At 38.9% G+C, this 20094-nt stretch overlaps 2 protein-coding genes across 8 annotated transcripts in view; one reads left to right on the forward strand and one right to left on the reverse strand.

Annotated features, from left to right (window-relative positions):
* The window catches only part of DDX59 (DEAD-box helicase 59), a 31981-nt gene extending 30982 nt beyond the window's left edge, over window positions 1-999 (reverse strand). For all 3 annotated transcript variants that reach the window (XM_074597508.1, XM_074597512.1, XM_074597519.1), the window contains exon 1: window positions 823-999. The gene's annotated coding sequence lies outside the window, so the exon portion shown is untranslated. The remainder of the gene's footprint in view (window positions 1-822) is intronic.
* A 464-nt stretch (window positions 1000-1463) lies between these two features.
* Window positions 1464-20094, forward strand: part of CAMSAP2 (calmodulin regulated spectrin associated protein family member 2) — a 92201-nt gene continuing 73570 nt past the window's right edge. For 2 of the 5 annotated variants that reach the window (XM_074599410.1, XM_074599411.1), the window contains exons 1-2: window positions 1464-1876; window positions 14069-14328. In XM_074599410.1, the coding sequence (XP_074455511.1) occupies window positions 1738-1876; window positions 14069-14328 (399 nt within the window). In that variant the 5' untranslated portion in view covers window positions 1464-1737. The remainder of the gene's footprint in view (window positions 1877-14068; window positions 14329-20094) is intronic. The other 3 variants (XM_074599412.1, XM_074599414.1, XM_074599413.1) reach the window with 2 other exon arrangements.

Genomic DNA, 20094 nt, shown 5'->3' on the forward strand with positions numbered 1-20094 from the left:
GCCAGGTCAGCTTCTTGAACTGGCTCAGCACAGAACTGCTAGAGCACCCAGGCTGGCAGGGAAGGGTGCACTTCTACATTACACCAACCTAGTAACTATTTGTTGCCAAAAAGCACAAATTTAGTACCCCCTGGCGCTGCTGGTCACGCAATTACACAGGGCCCACGCAAAGGAGAGGCCAGGCCTTCCCATGGGCAGCAGCCGGACACCATCACAGCCGCACCCTCAGACCCGCACCTCAAGGATAACTCATCCCATTCTCTTTGAATGCAGGTCATTAATCACCCGGTTACTAGTTCCTACTGTGACTAATACCGCTTTCCACCCAGGAAAGTTGAAGTGGTTTTATACGTTTCCAAAACCAGCCCAGGTACCTGTGAGTGAGATAGCAGATGGTGTCTAGGGCAAATCGTTACTACTACCTGTTATTACAGTTATTATGTGAACAGGCCATGAACCACTTTCAGGCTCTGTCTTTTTTTTGTACCCGACCCTTTGAGAAGTTATATATAGAAGCAATTTAAAACAGGAGAGACAAATACACACGAGAGGGATGACGAGACCGCCTCTCCGGCGGCGCTCCCGCCTCCCGTCAGCGCGGCCCCGGCCCACCGGGCTCCCCTGCAGCGAGGCGGCCGCCACCACCTCCGCCTGGTGCTGATCCCGACCTTCCCAGGACACGCCGCAGACGGCCGAGGGCTGCCGACGGCGAGGCCCGCCCGGCCTCGCTGTAGAAAGCGGCGGGCAGGCCCCATGGCCCAAAGACACCGCCCTTTTCCCCCAGAGCCAAGCACAGCCAGACACCGCCAGGCGACCCCTTACCGGCGGGAAATGCTCCGCCCCTCTCTCCCACTGGGTTGAGGCCGGGCCCGCCCGCGCTCCCTCAGTCTGCCCCGACCGACCCCGCCTGAGGGGAGGGCCCAGCCGCTGCCAACAGCCCCCCTTGTGGGGAGGGGGGCAGACACGTGACCGCCCGGCGGCGGAGGGCGGCCCCGCCCCGCCCCGCCCCGCCCCGCCCCGCCCGAGCGGGGAGGCGGTGGCGGCCTTGGCGCATGCGCAGCCGCCTTTCGCCCATCCAGTGCGGCAGCCGCGGGTGGAAAAACCGCAGCGGCGGCTGCTGAGGGGAGCTGGGGGTCCGTCGCCGTGCTGAGGGGGTGGCTGGGGCGGCGGCGGGGTAGCTGGCATCGTTCCCGGCCGGCTGTTAGGCTGCCGCTGAGGTGGGGCGGGGCGTCTGAGGCGCTGCGGGTCTGCGCAGCGTTTTGGGGCCGGTTCCCGGCGTTTGTGATATCTCGGCGCCTCCGCCGGGGCCGGGAAGGGCCGCGTCCCGGCCCGCTGCGGTTGCGGGGGCCTTGGCAGCGGCGACGACGACGACGACTCCCGCCCTAGGCCGGAGGGCTGGCGGCCGTGGCGGCCTGGGGCGCCCAGCCCTGGCCGGAGGGTCTCCCCGGGGAAGGGGGGGCTGGGGCCGGCGGGGGCCGTTTTTCGGGGTGTGGGGGGCGGCGTCGTGAGTGAATTGAGACAAAGAACGAGGAGGAGGAGGAGGAAGAAGAGGACACTCGGGCTCTGCCACATTCCTGTGTAGAGGAAGGCGGGAGGCGGCGTTAGCCCTTTACGGACAGCTGGGTTCAGCGCTGCCCTCAGCTGCTGTCGGCGTATTTACAGCCGGCTCTCCCGGCCGCGGGAGGAGGAGGGAGAACAACCATGTAAGTTCTGAATTGCCAGGGGTCCTGTGCGAAGATGGGGGATGTCGCAGACGCCAAGGAGATGAGGAAGACTTTCATTGTCCCTGCCATCAAACCCTTTGACCATTATGACTTCTCCCGAGCGAAAATCGCCTGTAATCTCGCCTGGCTGGTGGCCAAAGCCTTTGGGACAGGTAGGTGGCGTCTTCTTCTTCCCTTTCTTTGATGCTTGGTTCCTGCTTGGTTGCTTCGCTCCTGAGGACGTGCGAGCCCTTCCCTGAGGAGCTGGGAAGGTGTGGGGGGGTAGGAGGTGCGTAGGAAATGGTTTTGGTCTGTTCCCTCGTCTTTAGGGCCCCTTGGAGCTTGTGGGTTTGGTGTTGGTTTTTTATTTTGTTTTTCTTTATTACCTGTAATCTTTCAGGAGTAGTACCACCCTTGCCATTAGCGAGTAATTTTTGTGCGTTGGAGCTAATACAACCTAATTTGAGGAATTGATCTCTGCATGTCGTGTTTTATTTATTCCCTGGCTCGCACTTTTAGCATGCAAAAAAACCACCAGCAATCCATGTTTTTGTCTGTTGTCCTGAAAATTTTCCTAACGTTGTTTGAGAGCTGAATTGGGGGCTGGTAATGGAAAAGGATGTGTGCTGTTAGTTTTGACATGTGTGACAGTAGCCTGTAGCCATTTGAGTGGTTAAGCAGTAAGAAGGGTTTCAGGAAAAAGAGCGTTTAATGCCAGGCTCTGGCCTGCACAATACGGAAGGCTCTCCTTGCCTGTAAGCGTAAGTGGAATTGATTGTAATGCCTCCGAAAGGCATTACTGCTCTGTCTTTGAAAACCTGGGCCTTGAGGAATACCAGACCTATTATTCTGTGACAGGGATATTGTTGGGCCTTGAGGAATACCAGACTTACAGAGGTCTTCTGAGGGAAGCATTCTGAAAATTTACCAAGCTGGGTTTTTTTTTTTAAATATAGGTGTAGTATATTAATCACTTAATTTTCTCTGGATTGAAAATAGGGGTTTTCTTTGAAAGGTGAGTTGGATATTAACAGTCAATATTTTTTACCCCTCTTCTTTGTGGAATAACAGGAAAAGGTCCCTTCTTCTGGAATTTTGCACCTTTTGCATTTAGGGCCAGAGCATTGTTATGTATTTGAACAGGGTTAAAGGTGTACTTTTACTATGACTCTGGGAACTGACGATATTTGATGTGATGCTTCCAAGAATCTATGTTCAAAGAGGTTGAACCTAGTGAAATTTCAGTAAGGTCAGCAGCTGCTGCAATAAAGTGTGTGTTCGTCACTTTAGAAAGAAAAAGATCAAAATATTGTTTCCATATAAATATGTTTATTTTCCTTTGTGAAATATGGGAAAGTATGTAATATTTTTATATATGGCTTTATTAGCTCTGCAGACATGAGAGGTAAAATAGTAGTGAAAATTCTCAGAAGTACTTGATTCAACATCTTCAGAGATCGTTATCTTTTTAGGTAGCTTGGTTCTATAGGCTTTACTCATGAGACTCTGAGTGTACAGGGCTTGTGCAATTATATAACCCAGCATTCTAACCTGAAAACCTTTTTCTATTGGAGTTTGACAAATTTGCAGCCTGTGGTTGAAGTGTCTTGGTTTATATTAGTTGGGTTTCTACTGGATGTATAAAGCAACTTGCAGGGTACTTTTTTGCAACTTCCCATAGAAAGTGTGATCCAAAACCAAATTCCTTTATGTTTTTCCTCATTACTGTGGTTGTTCTGAGATGCACAAATGAAAGATGATTAGAGGAGATAATCGCTCCATCTGCCCTCTAAATACTCATAATGTACCAGTAGGAAGAGAGGTAAACGTACACAGTTGTAGTATTTCTGATCTCACAGTTCTTCCACTAGGTTAGTATCACTAATAGCCTCAAAGAAGAGTGTGTGGCTGAAGTAGGGAAAAACAGTATACAGGCCTTGCATATCTGCAATACAAACACTTCCTTTATACTTGAAGTGAAACAGAAGAACTGACCTTCACCTTTTCCAAGAAGGAAGGAAATTTGGGTTTATTAAATTATTTCAATTCTTTGGAGTAGATCACAACCTCAGTTGTGTCTTCTAACTATTGCTATATACATTTGTACAAAGGATGATTAGTGTGTTTATGGATGCCACATTTAATTTCTTTTTTTAATTCGTGAAATGTTGGAATTCCTTAAGTGGGCTGAGCAAGGACTCCACCCCCCCCCCAAAATAAATTAATGCCATTAATTTTAATTAGTGAAAAGCATAAGTTGTTGCAGTCAGGTATCCATTGAAGAAATCTAAATCTTTATATATCAAATGGGCACATCTTTCAGTAGACATATTTCACATTCTTAAAAGCATATTTTAATACAATCAAAATTGTGGATGCAGCTTGGCTTGGTGTTGTGAAGGGAATTCTCTCTTGAAAAAAGAGTTTGAAATAGGTACTGTTCATTAACATTTAGTAGTGACTTCTGATTGATACCGGCATCCAAAAACTGAGACACCAATTGTGTATTGCTGTTGTTCTCAGTGAGGCTGCAAGAATGGAGTCTGGCCCACAACACGGGGAAATCAAAGTAAGTTGGCTTATTAATAAGGTGTCTTACGAGAGTAAGAGTGTACTAACATGTTGAAGACATCTGGTATGAAGAATTTTTTAAGACATACTAATTGAAGACAGCATTCACGTTTAAGTGTTGAGGGAGTGTAGGATTTTGTGCCTTGATGTTTTGCTGCAAGAAAATGTCAGTGTTAGGAGGGGTCAGGTTAAATGTTCTGTGATAAGCAAATGATTTCAGTGACACAACTTAGAGTAACTGAAAGGGGTGAAAAATGAACAAAAAGTGTGAAGTATGAAAGTGGAATTGATTGACCTTAGAAATTAAATCTGCAAATGTTCAATTTCAGCTTTAACACTCAATCCTGCGATTTAACCATTTCTGTATAGAAAAAATGCTTTCCAGAGGAGTGTTTGAACTGTATTAGTGTTATATGCTTCAACTTTAAAAGTATACAAAGTAAATGTACAAAAGTAAAACTTCATAGGAATAATTTTAAAAAGGTCTTGATGTTGTGTTGCTCTGTATCCTTTCTATTTCTAAAACAACAGAAGTGGATTTCATTATTTTGGAGTGTCGAATTTTCGTCTTCTCACCCTACTGTAGTCATAGAAAATGTGGATGGAAAATTTGTTATCCATCCACAGTCCTAAGGACAGGCTGAGCTAAATATACATTGTTCCTGACAGATGTTTGTTTAGCCTGTTTTTTGAAAATCTGTAATTACAGAGATTCCACGGTATGTCTGCTAGTCAGTTTGAATCCTTATTTATCTCTAGATGTTAGAACAGTTTAATAATCTTGATGTCTTTTGCTACACTGTAAACCCATTACTTCTTTTCCCGGTGGATCTGAGAATGGTGGGCGCCTTATCTCTTTATCACACCTTCCACATAATAAAGAGTGTCTCCTCTCTGTTCTGCTGTGTGGACAAACAGACTTTTTCCAACTTTACTTTTGTAAGTCAAGTTTTTTTGGACTCTATATTTTTGTTGTGGTTTGTTTTGGGGTTTTTTGTTTGTCTGTTTGTTTGCTTTTTGTTGTTGTATTTTCCCCTGTATTTTTTCTGTGGTTGGTTTTGCATGAATTCTGTACTTAAATCTAGATCTAATGGTCCAGCTAAACCCTTACCAGTACAGGGTAGACTTGAAAAATTACTTCATCTTTCCAACCGATAATACTCTCATTTATTCACTAGAATATGATGTTTGTCATTTTTACATCAGCCTAGAATTGTTGACTCATTCAGTCTGTGATTCACTATAGCTCCATATCTGCATCCCTGCAGAACTGCTGCCTACTCAGTTGTTCCCATCTTGTAATTGTACAGTTGTAGGTTCCTGCTTTGCAGCTATACTTATATAACTGCAGCCCATTTTCAAACCACTTTTCCACTTATCACAATCATCTTGAATTATATTGTAGTCCTCCAAAATGCTTTCAATCCCTCTGTATTTTGGAATGGCTTCTCTAGAACCTTAGCCAGTATGAATGAAAATACTAATTCTTGGACCTTGAAGTACATGTTCTTCCCATTTCATAGGGGACCTCTGAGTACTCTTGGAAAATTGTCTTTCAGACAGCTTTGCATCCAATTTTTAGTTCGTAAGTTAAGACTCTCTCTGACATGTATAATTTCTGGAAAGTTATGGGAATGATTTTAAAGTCAAATTAAATCTGTTGCAGTTCTACTATCCATACAACATATTATCCTGCTACAGTAATAAATTTCACTGGTTTAACATGAGGGTTTTTTGACAGGAATAAACAAAAAACCTAATAAAAGCTGCACAAGTCTGAGTGGTTGTCCTAAACATTGTTGAGTTTTTGCAGTCAAAATAAAATAGTCCATCAATCTTTTGACATTACATTTATCCTTTATAGGTGTCTGAAGCAATAGATTACAAATTGCATCATCTGCAGCTAAACATTACCCAAGAAACTTAAAAATAGCTTTCTCCTGATGATTAATATTTTCAGAATTCATATGCAGCTACTTACTGCTGTTTGCAGATGTTGCCAGTAGAACCATGAAGGGAGGAAATGAACATTGTGTATCTGACAGAAACAAGTTTTAACTAAATACTCTCATCTGTTATGTTGAGTGTTGCAGGCCAGAACATGTTTTAATGTTTTCCTAGCAGACCTAATTTCTTTACTTTTACCTAGTATGGCAGCTAGCAGAAGTTGCACGAGAGTTTGGAGTATAAAAGCAAATGTTTGAGATTCTTGCAAGGAATTTTTTTTAATAGATTCCTTTCCATTACCTCTCTAAAATAGTTGCTGACAAATTGATACTTTGATCAGTGCTACTAAAATCAGTTGATCATCTACAGAGATGGTCTACTTAGAAGTTGATCCTATCACTCCTTTCTGTATAACGCATTTAAGACATGGTTTGACCGTAGATCACTTCTTAAAATAAATAAATAAAACTCTATGAGGTTCTGGATCTATTAGGTTTGGCAAAGTCATCTGAGGTTGTAGGTCACATGTACAAAAGTACAGGAAGGTGAATTAATTAGTTAACAGTTGTCAGGATTCTTAGTACGTGGTAGACTTCAGGTTGGGTAGTTTATAATCTGTTCTTTCAGTGACTTCATGTCATTGAACCTATTCTGAGCCTATTTGTCTTTGCAGCTGAAGTGCCTGTCTGCAGAATGTAACAGCTCTGATGAAGAGACTATAGCCAAATGCTCACCTATGGCAGGCGATGAGATGAAATATATTTCTTCTTCGACCTGTGCTTGGTTTCTCTTCTGTATTTTTGACCATCATTGCAGTTACTGCTGCAGATATATTTTAACTTCCCCCCCTGCTCCCCCCTTTGTTATTTAGGGTAATCTGTTGGGGTACTTTAGTGACTCCATGTTTAAAGGTGGCTCTCATCCAAACTTGAAAGAGTATTTATATGATGTTAATCAGGAACTTCTCACTTCTTGGTATGAGATGTTATGTAATTTCATTTCTATAGCTTGCTGGTAGATTTTAATGAGCAAATCTGGATACATTTTCACTCCTGAAACTAATAATTTTTAACTACTTGCTTTGGTAAACCCAGGGCTCTGAATGAAGGCTTTTGCTGATCATTCTGGAAAACAGGACTGGGAATTAAAAACCTTCAAGATTTTGCAAGAAAAATAGATTAAGTTCTTCCCTTCTCCCCCTCCCCCCCGCTTTTCTTTTTTTGCCCCTTGGACAATACATTATTACTGGATCGCGTGGTAGTAATAAACCTTTTTGCTACAGAGTTGAAATGTAGTGTTTGAAATCTGTTTGCCTAATGTAAGAGTTGGATAGCTCTAGCTGTTTCCTTTGTGGTGGTTTGTGTGTGTGTTGTTGTTTTTTTCCAATTAGAAGCAGTCTTAAACTAAGAGAACCTGTAAGCCAGACACCGAAGCAGATGTATCAGCTCATGTCTATCTAGTTATGTCTGGCAAAAAATTTTCTTTGGTTTATGAAGTCTTATAATAATTCAAGAGATAAATGTTTATCTCTACATTTCTGGAACAATTTTTCGCCCTATTCCATCAACTATTTAAATCATATCTTGACTTGATTACAGTCATCAGGGTGCTCGCTGAGTGAGGTGGGATTATAACTACACTATTATCTTTATATTTCTTATTCCTTACCTTTCCTAAAAATAAGTTCTGAAGGCATTTATGCTAATAGAAATGACACCTTTATTGCCAGGGTTAATTCTAAGTCACTCTCTTGTTTATCAAAACCTGAATTAATATGCAGGTATTAGTAAAATAGATGCTGAACTTTCCCATTTTGATAGGAAATGCCCCTACCAGACAAATGCTGTATGCTTTGTGAGTAGCGCTTCCTGTCATGCTACTGAAAGCAGAATATTGGACGGGATAGATAATTAGTGTGAGCCAGTAGAGCATTTCTTATGTGATTCTCAGTGCTCAAAAAGAAACTGAAATCTGGGTGGGCTATGAAGGTAGAGCTTGTGCATGTTTTTTGCCTTGGATGTTTTTGTGTTTTGGCTTTTGGTTGGGTTTTTTATTGGTTTTGGTTTGTTTTTTTTAATAAGAAATCCCTTATAAGTACAGAACCGCTGTCAAAGCAGTGGATAATGGTCAATTTTTGTGGCATCTAGAGATGGGAGGGTCGGGTCTGTTCATTCGTGGTACTTCTGTGATGGTAAATGCAAGAATCTCTCAAGTTCGGTTTAGTTAGGTGGACAAAATTAAGAATTGTGATACTGAAATTCAGTCTGGCATAAACTTATAGAGGTTGACCTTTTAGATACTTGCCCCTAGGCAGGAGCATGGTTTATGCCTGCTAGCCAAGAACGATGTAAGTGGCAGACTGATTCAACAAACCAAAAAGTAAAAGTTCTTTTTTTATATCAACTGTCTCATTTCATTTTCCGCTTCCTGATTAAAAGTCTTGTTTCATCATTTTTCTTCTTTCAGTAGCATCAGTTTGATCCATGGATTACTAATCTGCTGTAAATCTTAAACCTGGAATACTCATCAGAGTCCTTGAAGGTTTCTCCAATATAAAATAGCAAATTGAAATGTCTCCCCCTTCTACTGAGGCAGCTACAAAAATTTATCAAAAGCAAATAATAATATAAAACATGCTTCTCTGACCTGTTCTCAGTCCTCAGACTCTCGACTTCCATGCAAGCTCTGCTCTCTTGTGCCCAAATGGCAAATGTGGCACCAGAACCCATGTTGGCATGTGGGAGTCTGGAGGAAGTAACTTAACACTTTACCTTATGGCAAAAGCATACCTTTGCTGTTCTGCAGAAGAATGTCAAGTAATTGAGTCCATTAAGATTTGGCATAAATTCATCTACTGATTTGCACTAGGAAGTGATTAAAGGTATTAGTCAGAATTTTCATGAGATAACTCTATATTAAATCTTAGTCTTCTACAAATATTGGTTTTTTTTTCTTGACATCTTTATTGATTGACGTCAGTAACCTGTAGAGATGTAAGTTTTCTAGGCTGAGGCTTAATGTGGCCTTGTGGCTCCCAAAAATGGTGTCTATTTTAACGAGAAAGCCCATGGTGAAGTATTTTAAATTATTTATGTTATCCTTAGGAATGAAAAAAAAAAAGACATTGTTGACAAAGACTTCTAAGGTTTTGGACTTCCGTAATACAAACATTCATAAAGCTGGAATTCTTCACTCTTATAAACGTGAAAAACTCAATAGTCGTGTCACTCAAAGGATTGTATTCATCTGTGTGGAAGTCTGGAAACTTTAGAAAAAAACATTTTGGGTTTTAAAGAAAGTGTAGACTTTTCACATTAATACAAGTAAGTTTTTCCGAAGGAGGAATTCATACTATCCTCCAGGGAGTAACTATGCTTACCTGAGCAGAGAGTTTCGTTTATAAAATAGCTTTTAAAGGTAAATTCAGGGGCGGGAGTCATGAATTATTTTTAGATGATTCCTTCCCTTTAAAATGGTCTGTTTAAATGGAAAGTTAAGTTGCAATTCTATCTCAAGGCTGGGAGAAATAATAATCCCTTGTTTGCTTAAAAGTTTGGAATAAGTCCTTTCATTATTTTATTTTTTTTCTCTAAAGAGAGCGTCTGCAGGACTTTTGAGTCCATTATAATTTATGGAAAAGTTACCTGAAGGTATAATGAATACTGTTTTAAAGTTAGCCTGATTCTTAAATTTATGTTATTGTTTTGGGCTAATGTGGTACTTGCTTTTTGTTCTTTTCCCTGTGTGTTGAACTTGTACATTAGCTTCATTTATTCTTTTCACAGTTAAATGTTTACAAAATTCAAAATGTCAATTTATTTTTTTTTTTAAATCCATATCAAGGAGAGATTTCCAGAATTGAAACCTGTGGTCCTGTTGACGATTTTAGGAAAAAAATAGGGTGTCAGCCATCTCTGGAGATCATCTAGTTTAACCTCCTGCTCCAAGAAGAGCCAGCTTCAAAGTTAGGAGGGGTTTCTCAGGGCCTTGTCCACATGAGTTTTGAAAGTGCTTGTGGATGGTGGTTTCGCACTTGGGTCCCCAGGCAACCTGTGGCTGTGCTCTGCTGCTCTCGTTGTGAAGAATTTTTTTACTCCTATTCAGTTGAAATTTCCCTTGTGACAGCTGCCGTGTGTCATCTCAATGCCTAGTCCAAGTCCATGTTTCCGAAACCTGCCTGTTGGGTGTTGGAAGAGCGTGGTTGATCTTCCCATTGCCTCTCCAGCAGAAATACACCCACTCCCCTTGGTCTCATCCATATTTCATGTGCTCAACTCCCTGAACTCGGTGTCCCTGATATATATCTCTCAAATAATTGATGTACTTTGCCACGAATTTCAAGGTGAAATCGTGCTTTATGGCAGTATTTGCGGCAACGTATTTATTTTAAAACTGTTCGTTTAATCTTGAAAGACTCTTGTCAGCTGGGCAAAGGAAATGGACTGGTAAAATGCACATACTGGGGATTAGTTTTAAGATTTTCCTCTAACAGAGCTGTTTAACAATCTCCAATCCTGACAGAATTGTTAATAAAGGCTTTGTCCCTGTTGGTTGTTCTGGTAATCTGCTGAGAACTGGATGTAGCCTTGAAATTCCCCTCTGCAGGACTGCAGAGGCAACAGAGGCATGCCAATTCTGGAAGGGCTGTTGAGATCAGTAACAGGAAGAGTTTCCTCTATGTCTAGCTGCTGTGCCTTTTTTTTTTTTTTAAAACTATAACAAAAATGAGAACACAGTTTTAATCTTCTATTGAGATCCACTCTGATATCAAACAATTTGATACACGTTATAAATGGGGAAAAGTGCATGTGTTTCTGTCTGTGCAAAGGGAACTCTTGACAGGAATTTTTGTGAAGACTTCTGATCTTGTTACAGCAGGGATTCCTTATTTCTATGCCTTCACATGTTTTGTTGGTTTTGTTTTTATAAATTCAGATTATGTCTGTAGTCACAGTTTCTCTTCCTAGCATGTTGTTTCTATATTCTATTTCTCCAACAAATTTATTTTCTTATTTTATTTTTATGAATACAATAAGTTTCTATTCCAGATTTATTTTTGTGAACACCAATGAAGTAAAAGAAATGGCATACATCTCATTTTGTCTTTTGCTGTATTTTTCAGAAGCAGAAATATCCTTTATAAATAATTCTATTTGCCTTTGATAGTTATAATCTTTTATCTTTTTTTTTTTAGTGTATTGTGGGGTTTTTTTTATTATTAACCCCAGTAGTGGGTATCGTTCTTTCATGATAAATGCATTTATTGCATCTTATCTTGTTACTTTAGGGTCTCTTTCAGTGGTACAGAAGATGAGAAATTACTCATTGACAGGCAATGGGTTTGTTGTTTCCTGTCTTTGTATTTCTCTTCTGGCACAGATTTTCAGACTTGAAACCTGTCTTTGTCTTTAGTGAGTCTAAAACAGAGTATGTGACTTCTGTTTGTGCGTAGCTTACTGCGCCTGCCTCAAGAGGTATTTTCTCATATGGGAATGAGGCTTTTTTTAGGTCTTCTAAGAAATTACAAATGGCTTTCTCTCTTCCTCCCTATGGCCCCCTGCCCCATCTAACTTCCCATGTGATTCAAAAATGGGTGTGTTTTGGGTTTTTTTTTTTTGGTGGGGTCTTCCCCCCCCCCCCCCCCCCCCAAAAAAAAAAAAAGGCAGAATTTGCTGCCAATGCATTGTGAGATATTTACAAAAAATGTCTTCTAATCCTCTCTAGTTTGAGGAAATAGTGTGAAGATGCTTTAAAAGTTGGCTTTTGGAATTATATAGGATAAAGTCATGAGGAGGATTGAGCTCCTGATACCGAGGTGGAGATGGATCTTGGGGGACTTCAGAAATAATGAGCTTAATATTTAAATAGTCAACGTATGTACAAACAGGGAGAAGAAAGAAGGACAGGTAGAATTGAGATAGATGGAAATAATACCTAGGGAGGCAGGTACCTAGCAGTTTATAGTGTTCCTTAATTATCAGTGCTTTTTATAGTAGCAGATGACTGTAGGTCCTATGGAGTCAGCAAGTGAGGCAGAGAAGTAGCAAGAGAAGATTGCAATATCATTGCCTGACATTGGTAGATTTTTTTTTTTGTCAGTAGTTTTATTATTCTCTTCTAAAAAAAGTAATGTTGTTAGGCATTAGGCTTGCATTTTAAAGGGCAAGTTAGTTTTACTGACTGTATTTTGATCTGTATTCTAAAGCAGAGCTGTCAGCATTTCTAGCCAAATTTAGGCTTCTGGTTTAAGCAAATGATTAAACCATACCTCTCTTCCCCTTGCTGTTCTGAATTGGCAAATAAGAAGTGGTATCTTATCCTTTCTTACCGTCCTTATGACATTTAAGAAAGTATGTGTTAGTATTTCTTTCTCTTTTAGCACCCTGTAATGCATATCTTCTCCTTTCACAGCTAGAGGCAGCAAGCTCTTCCTCCAAAGCCCATAATGGAAGCACATGAGCTGCAATAGAATATGTATGAGGAAGAAGATAATCTGTCATTATCTTGTGATGGCATGTTCTGTTTTTTCTCTCTCTCTCCTACTCCACCCGTATTGGGCTGTTTACTCCACCCTCTGCTTCAAACCTTGTCTGCTTAGCCATTTATCCAGCTGAAGGCAAAGGGGATAGGAACCCAGAGTTGCATCACTGTTTTCCTACGCACTTTTTTCCTTGTAGCAATTAAATAGGCTTTTTCATTTGGGCTCAGGAAAAGGAATCACATGCTCTTTATCCCATAAATTCTATTGGCTTAACTAATTTTACACTAATGGAGAGCGAAATTCTTACATGGAGAAAATGAAGCATTTTGCAGTGCATATGTCTAGAAATGTGAAGTCTGAAACTCATATCTGAGTTATTTTCCACTTCACTGGTAATTTAATTTCATTTGATCTAGTACCATATTTAATTAATTTATAACTATTACTCTTGTGGCAGACAGTTATAATCTGCCTGTGTTGCGTTGTGTAATGTATATGTAAAAACTGTTAGACTGTCTTGGAATGCTAATTTTGGGGTTAAGAACTCAGCATAAATTTGACAGAATCTTGCATAGCTTTCTGTGGGTGCTAAGCCAGTTCATTGAAAAAAGGAGAAAAGCCATGATTTTAAGAGAAGTCAGTAACACAGATAGGCAAATAAGAATTCACCATTTTGTCAGGAGGAAACTGATAAATTTTTTTCCTTTTTTTCCATTCTTTTTAATTCCAGTAAAACATCCATGTATTTATGCTTAACTGCTGGATTGTCATCATTCCGTGCATGACCTTTTAAATAAGTAGTATAGTAATCAAATTTCTCTTGCATATATGAAACCTAGAAGGCTGTTGAGTGGAAGCTTCCCTCTTCTTCTTGAATTATTCTGTGCTAAAATATAATATTCCATTTCCGTTTTATTACTGTAACAGAGAAAGAGTTTTGTGTCTTAATGGGTGGTGTTCTGCCTTTATATGTCTGACCTATATAATGTTATGCCAAAGAAAATGAGAATGTTTGGGCATGTATTTGAAGAACCCAAGAAATTTTAAAGTAATGATGCTGTAAACCACAGGTTGGCCTTCTGGTGTGGCCTTTGCAGTGTGGAGCTCTTCTTGAATTTTTCTTAAGTTTCTATTTATAGTTCAAATGTTACATTTGTATGCAATATTCCCAAGTGTTTTGTATCATGATGACTGGTAAAGACTCTGGCCTTCCCTTGAATATGCTTTCTTTAGCATAATTTTGAGTTCATACATGTTAAAAAAGAAAAAAAAAAAAAACCCAAAACAAAACCAACAAAAAAACCCCAAAACCTAATGCTGTATATATCCTTTCTGATACTAATGCTTTTTTTTGTTGTCTTTGAAGAAAATGTTCCAGAAGAACTACGAGAACCATTTTACACAGACCAATATGACCAGGAGCACATTAAACCACCTGTTGTTAACTTGCTGCTGTCTGCAGAACTCTACTGTCGTGCTGGGAGCCTTATTCTCAAGAGTGATGCTGCAAAACCACTTCTAGGTCATGATGCTGTTATACAAGCCTTGGCACAAAAAGGCCTTTATGTCACTGACCAAGAAAAGTTGGTGACTGAACGAGATCTTCACAAAAAGCCAATTCAGATGGTGAGTGTTTAAAGCCTGTATGTTATGCTTTTTCTGTTCTTCTGTGTACTCCAAATAACCACCTATCTGTCTTTTAACATGCATCATTATATGCATAGTTTTCTCAAGAGTTAAATGTGCTTCATTACTGGGAGGCTTACGATTGTTTTGTTTTGGATTTTTTTCTTTTCATTCTCATCATAGATGTCAGTGCAGGTGTATTTACTCTGTACTAATGCTTGAAAACACCTGCCATTCCACTTAGTCCAAGTGTTACGTTTTTAAATAGAACAGTGGCAATATGATCACTTTGATTGCAGTTTTATGACACTGACTGTCAGTGAATATTTCTGTGTTGGAAAAGTGGTTTGAAAATAAGTTTGGGGGTTTTTTCTTCCTTATAAAATTTCTTGGTTAAAAGCTTTAAAAAAAAAAAAAAAGGTTTGGATGACATAGGCAATTCATTCAATAGTCGCCAGTTACATATTAAGTCAATGTAAACCACAACAATGGTATATTCTCCTATGGAAACTCTTAATAATATGTCTTTGCTTTATACAACTGCTAATTAAAACATAAGTTCATCAGATGAATGATTCTATTACTAAGCTCCTAAGTCCTGGATTTTCTTCCTTCATTGGAGCTGAGTTTAAAAAAAACATAATTGTCTGGCTACACATGGCCAATTCTTTCTTCTAGGCTGTTTATAAAGTGACAGTATGATAGAATAAGATTTAACTATATTTAAACTGAAGTATTTAAAATTATTTTCACCTTTTTATTGTTTAATATTTGATACAGAAAATAAGTAAACATACGGTATGAGACTGCAAAGGTTTGAGTTGACATCTGTTCTAATACAGAACTTAAGCTTGCTCATTTGAAATCATGAGCAAATTTTATTGTGAGATTAATTTAACTACTGTTCCTACTACACTTGGCAATATTTATGGCACAATCTGGTCTTTTCAGATTACAATACATTGGACACAGGAAATAAAATGTCTAATAGAGAAAGGACATCTATAAGTTTTCTGTCATCCATTAGCTGAATCTGGACTTTGCAGTCTAGTTTTCCTGGGGTCTTTTTATTTGAATCTACTCTGTAGAGTTGTCTGACTGCTCTATTTTAAGTCCTTTAATACTTTTATGGTCAGTGACTTGTAGCTGCTGCTAGAATGAGGGTGTGTGAAAATTAATACAGCTATGTTTTTTCATCAGCTTGTATTTACTAACATGCAAGAAGACTAACAAATATTAGGCAGAATATGACTAGAGAGTCTCTCATTTTATTGGTTGGTATCAACTGACAATTTACAGAGGCTTTACAGGTGCAATATCAAAGCTACTAAATAGTAATTCATTATTTATTCCATCCAATATTGCCAAGAAGTATTAGGCCTCTTAGTTTGCACAAATGTGTTTTAGAAGTGGCAGTAGTCAGTAACTGTGATATAAAGACAAATTTCTTTACACCCACTTTCTTTTTTTTTTTATTTGAAAATTCTTTCCTGCTCATAGAATGCTTACGATCTGAAGGTACAAATATTTCAACAATAGTAATAAAACTAGTCAAGACACTTTTTCCATATGGTTGAGCTGTGATCAGTGAATGCAGATAACTTGACATTTTCCCAGTCTCTTTTTTTTGATCTTGATATCCTTTTTAAAAAGGAGAGCTCAGCAAAGAAGTGGCATTTTAGTAAAAGCAGCTGTGAATAGCAAATAAAAGACATACTGAAGTGATACAAAATCTGCAGGACGCTTGTAGCGATCACGGGTTGTTTTGGAGTAAGCGTTTATCATGTTCACAGAAGTGACAGCATTTAAGAGGTTAAGAAACAAACTTCCTGGCTGTTCATGTTTTTACAAAACTTAATTATGTTCTTGTCTCTGAAGGAAGATTAAGTTACTGACTTGCATTTATGAGCCTACAGGTTTCCCATTTGATTTTTTCATTTGATCCCTTTCTAGACTAAGGGGCATCTCTTTTCAGAGTTGTCAGTTGAGAAAATGTGTTAGTATTCTCTAGTTTGGTTTGCTGATCCTTAATTCAGTAATTAATGTTGCTTAAAATGCATTTCAGTAGCAGTTTTGTATTTCCCCTGTGCTTGAGTGGGTGTTTGTGCCTTTCTTGCCTGCATTGTTTAGGTATAGTCCAGTAAGTATTTATTCAAGCATCAGTGTCACAACAATTGACATCCCTAGACTCCTACTCTGCCCAGGTCACTTGTCCCCACTCCAATACCAGCAACAGATGAGTGCACTGATGCTGATGTTTGTTAGTTCAAAAACAGCTGGGCTGTGACAATGAGAGGGAACACCAGAGTGGAAACACAGCTGGCTTCGGCAGAAAGGCATCCATGTCTAAAACAGTTGCTACCAAAAAAATGTCTGTGAAACTGTAATCTCAATACTAATATTCTGAGCCCAAGAGTTTTAATTTGTCATGCCATGCTTATATCCCTATGCAAGTTTCTAGCAGCAAAGCTACATTTTAATTGGGAAGTCTCAACCTTTTTCCTTATTATGCAATTAGCAAAGTTGGCAGAGAATTTCATATCTGTCTGTTGCAGTATTGACCTAGTCTTAAAATTATCCCCATGATGTCTCCCAGTATCTCTTCCCAGTGTTCCATATGTCACAGTTTCTACAAGTCATTCAAAGCAAGATGTATATCCTGGTTTAGAGCATGGAATGATTTTTCTTTTTCAATTACGTAGAACAGAAGGTTTGCATGTGTAATAAACTCATACATTCCTCTGGTAGACCAGATTGTGTTAAAACTGTGTTAAATCTAATTCTGAGCAATTTAATAAAAAAATAGTATGGTAGTCTCTCTCTTTGCTAGCCTGCCTTCCCCATAAATAGGGGAAAGATGTTGGTGTTTGTTAGAGGACATCTATTGTTATCTGCTCAGATGCACTGCATTTCCATAGCTGAAAAAGGATGAGTTATATTATAAAATGAAACTATGGAAAGAGATTTGAGTATAGAGTGTTTTAATTTTATTTGCACTTTATAATCCATGTGGCTCTGGTCAACAGACTTGGAACTCCTTTTACTATATGTTTGTAGCAGTGATGGCTGTAGTGATTAATTGTTGATTTACTTCATGTGTGACTACTTACTAAAGCAGGCATGTCAAATTTTGGCCTTCTCTGTTTCTTAGATAGCTACAACTGAACCTTTTTCTAGGAAGCACCTTATTAAAGTCTAGGAAATAGATGTGTTTCTTTATGCACTGGGGTCAGGATAGATGGTAGTTTCCTTGAGTCATGACTGACTTAGCTGCATTAGTATCTAATTTGAGAAGCTGCACGTTTTTTGTTTGTGTGTCAATATCTGTATATACATACATATGTGTATGTATATATAAAAAATAAGTTTCCTCCAGCGGAATGGGATTAAGAAAGAAGCACTTCAGACTTTAACACGCAGTAACAAGCACAATGGCTTCTGTTAAAGCCTCCCCTGTGTAGTGTGGGAAAGTCTATGTGGAGGTCTGGTTTGTTTTAGTCTTTCTTATGTTTGGTTTGTTCACAAGTCTTGTATTTGGTTTACTGGTAAAATTGAAAGCTAGGTTATTCTTTAGTGTTGTTCTGATTTAAAAACTTGTAACTTAAACTGTCCGTTCATGAGAGATTGCATCTTGTGATAACACTGTAGAACTATTCAGTGATACTCTATTTCTGTTCTCTATGTATTGCAAGCTATTAAAGTGTAATTCTATGTTTATTTTCATTAAATTTTCCTATTTGATAGGATCATTCTGTTGCCTTTATTTTCGGTAAGGGCACAGAAGAACCAAATACCCCATTACTGCTCTCCAGGTTGAAATTCGTATGGTCTTGGCTCTGATACATTAGACTTTAAACAGCACAGAAACAGTCTAGAGCTTGTAATTGAAACAGTGTTGAAGCAAGAACCAGAGTATTTTTCTCCTGAGAATTATGCTTCAGGTTAGGAGTACAAAAGGAGTTAACCTGATGCTTAAAAGGTTTATGAAAGCTAAGTTGCAAAAGTATGAGCAAAGCTACTTATTTCAGTTGGCAAGTTCTAATTGCATTTAAAAAAATAAATCTGTTTTAAGCATGCACTTCTATATGGAGATCACATGTGAGATTTTGACAGGCTATAGAAATCAGAAATAGCTTAAGAATACAGCATGGTTCTGATAATTATGCAATAATTTCATTTTAATGCTTCCAGATATGATATGTGTATCATATCTGTTCAAGTCAAGATTAATTTTTATATTTCAATTTTGAATTATATCTTTTAAATTTCACATGTATTTCACAAACCAAAATGACTTAAACCTTCAAATGTCTGGTACACGAGAGGAAGGCAATTTGGATTTTTTCATATTTTTTCTCGTATACATATTTGATGTCTTTACATTTAAAAAACATACATATCTGTTCTTACAGGACTAACCAGAAGAGACTTCTAGACAAGTTTCTGCATTATGCCAATAATTTTATATCAACTGAATAATGTGACAAGTTCAAGCCTTTTATGAGAGTACTGATATTTAATCAGCCTGGTCATTGTGTGTTCATATGCTGGTGATCTCTTTCAGTTTGGCTCAAGTGGCGGGAAGAATAAACAGATTCAGTGAGGAATTAAGAAGTGCTTTCCCTCCCTACAGTCCCTGCAATGCACTGTTGGGGGCAAAGAATAAAAAAATCAGCATCTTAGTTCTCTGCTGTCTGATACTCTGCAGGGAATCTGAAGTTGCATCATTGCCCAAGGTGCGGACTTCTGTACTGCCCAGTTTCTGTCCCTAACGTGGCAGGGTCAAGCTTGAGGGGTAATAATGTCAAATCTTAAATACCTGTTTGGAACTACTGTGTGTTGGGAGGTGTGCTGTGCGTACACACACAGTAATGTTATAGAATATCACTTATCTATTTTTCTACCCTTATTGTCGTATATTGATAGAGCACTTTAACAAAAAAAGTTAACTATCTTGCAAGGTTTCTGGGGGGGACGGGGAAAAGGTGGTCTTAGATATTTAGTTCTTAAGTAAAATTTAGTGACTAGAAAAAGATTAGTGAATACCCTTTATATAAATACTACCTCCGGGAAAATGTGCAATAATTTCAGATATTTCTTTGTATCATCTTGTCAATATGGGAAAAAATATAAAAAGCATACTAAGCATAATACAATCAAAAAATGTATATTTTGTGTAAATTTGAACTCTAATTTGGAAAAATGCTGTTGCAGAAAAATGTCAACCAGCTGAGCAGCTACCTTAAACTTACACCCATGTATAATTATTTTTGAAAAGTACTGTCATTAATCAAGAAACACTTAAATCCTCCATATGCTTCCATGATTGTCAGCCAAGATGAGAACTGAATCAGAGGCTGCCGCAAAACCCCAGCAATAAGTCCATAATAACTGGCAGGATTAAAAATTGTTACCTCTCTAATTCCAAGACTTAATTCATGTGTATGGGTTTTTAATATAAAAAGTAGTGTGCTATCATCCAAGTTGTTTATCCAGTTAGCTGCAAATTACTTTCTTCCTTGAAGAGGACTTTTGTGGGGAAGTCTGGCCATAATTCTCTCTGTAGCAGTTTGTGAATCTGGACTATAACTGAGGTATAATTAGGTGTGCCTGTATTAGCATTTTAGTACTGATCAGGAGCCCACTTTTGAGGCAAACCGACATATTTCTCCCAGTTACTGGACTTCTGGTTTGTGTTATGGAGTCATCTCGGAGAACTCAATTTCTTAACTGGAAGATGGGCTCTAGGCTCGCACTACGGCAGCC

Source organism: Larus michahellis, chromosome 8 (genome assembly GCF_964199755.1).
Source record: "Larus michahellis chromosome 8, bLarMic1.1, whole genome shotgun sequence".
NCBI lineage: Eukaryota > Metazoa > Chordata > Aves > Charadriiformes > Laridae > Larus > Larus michahellis.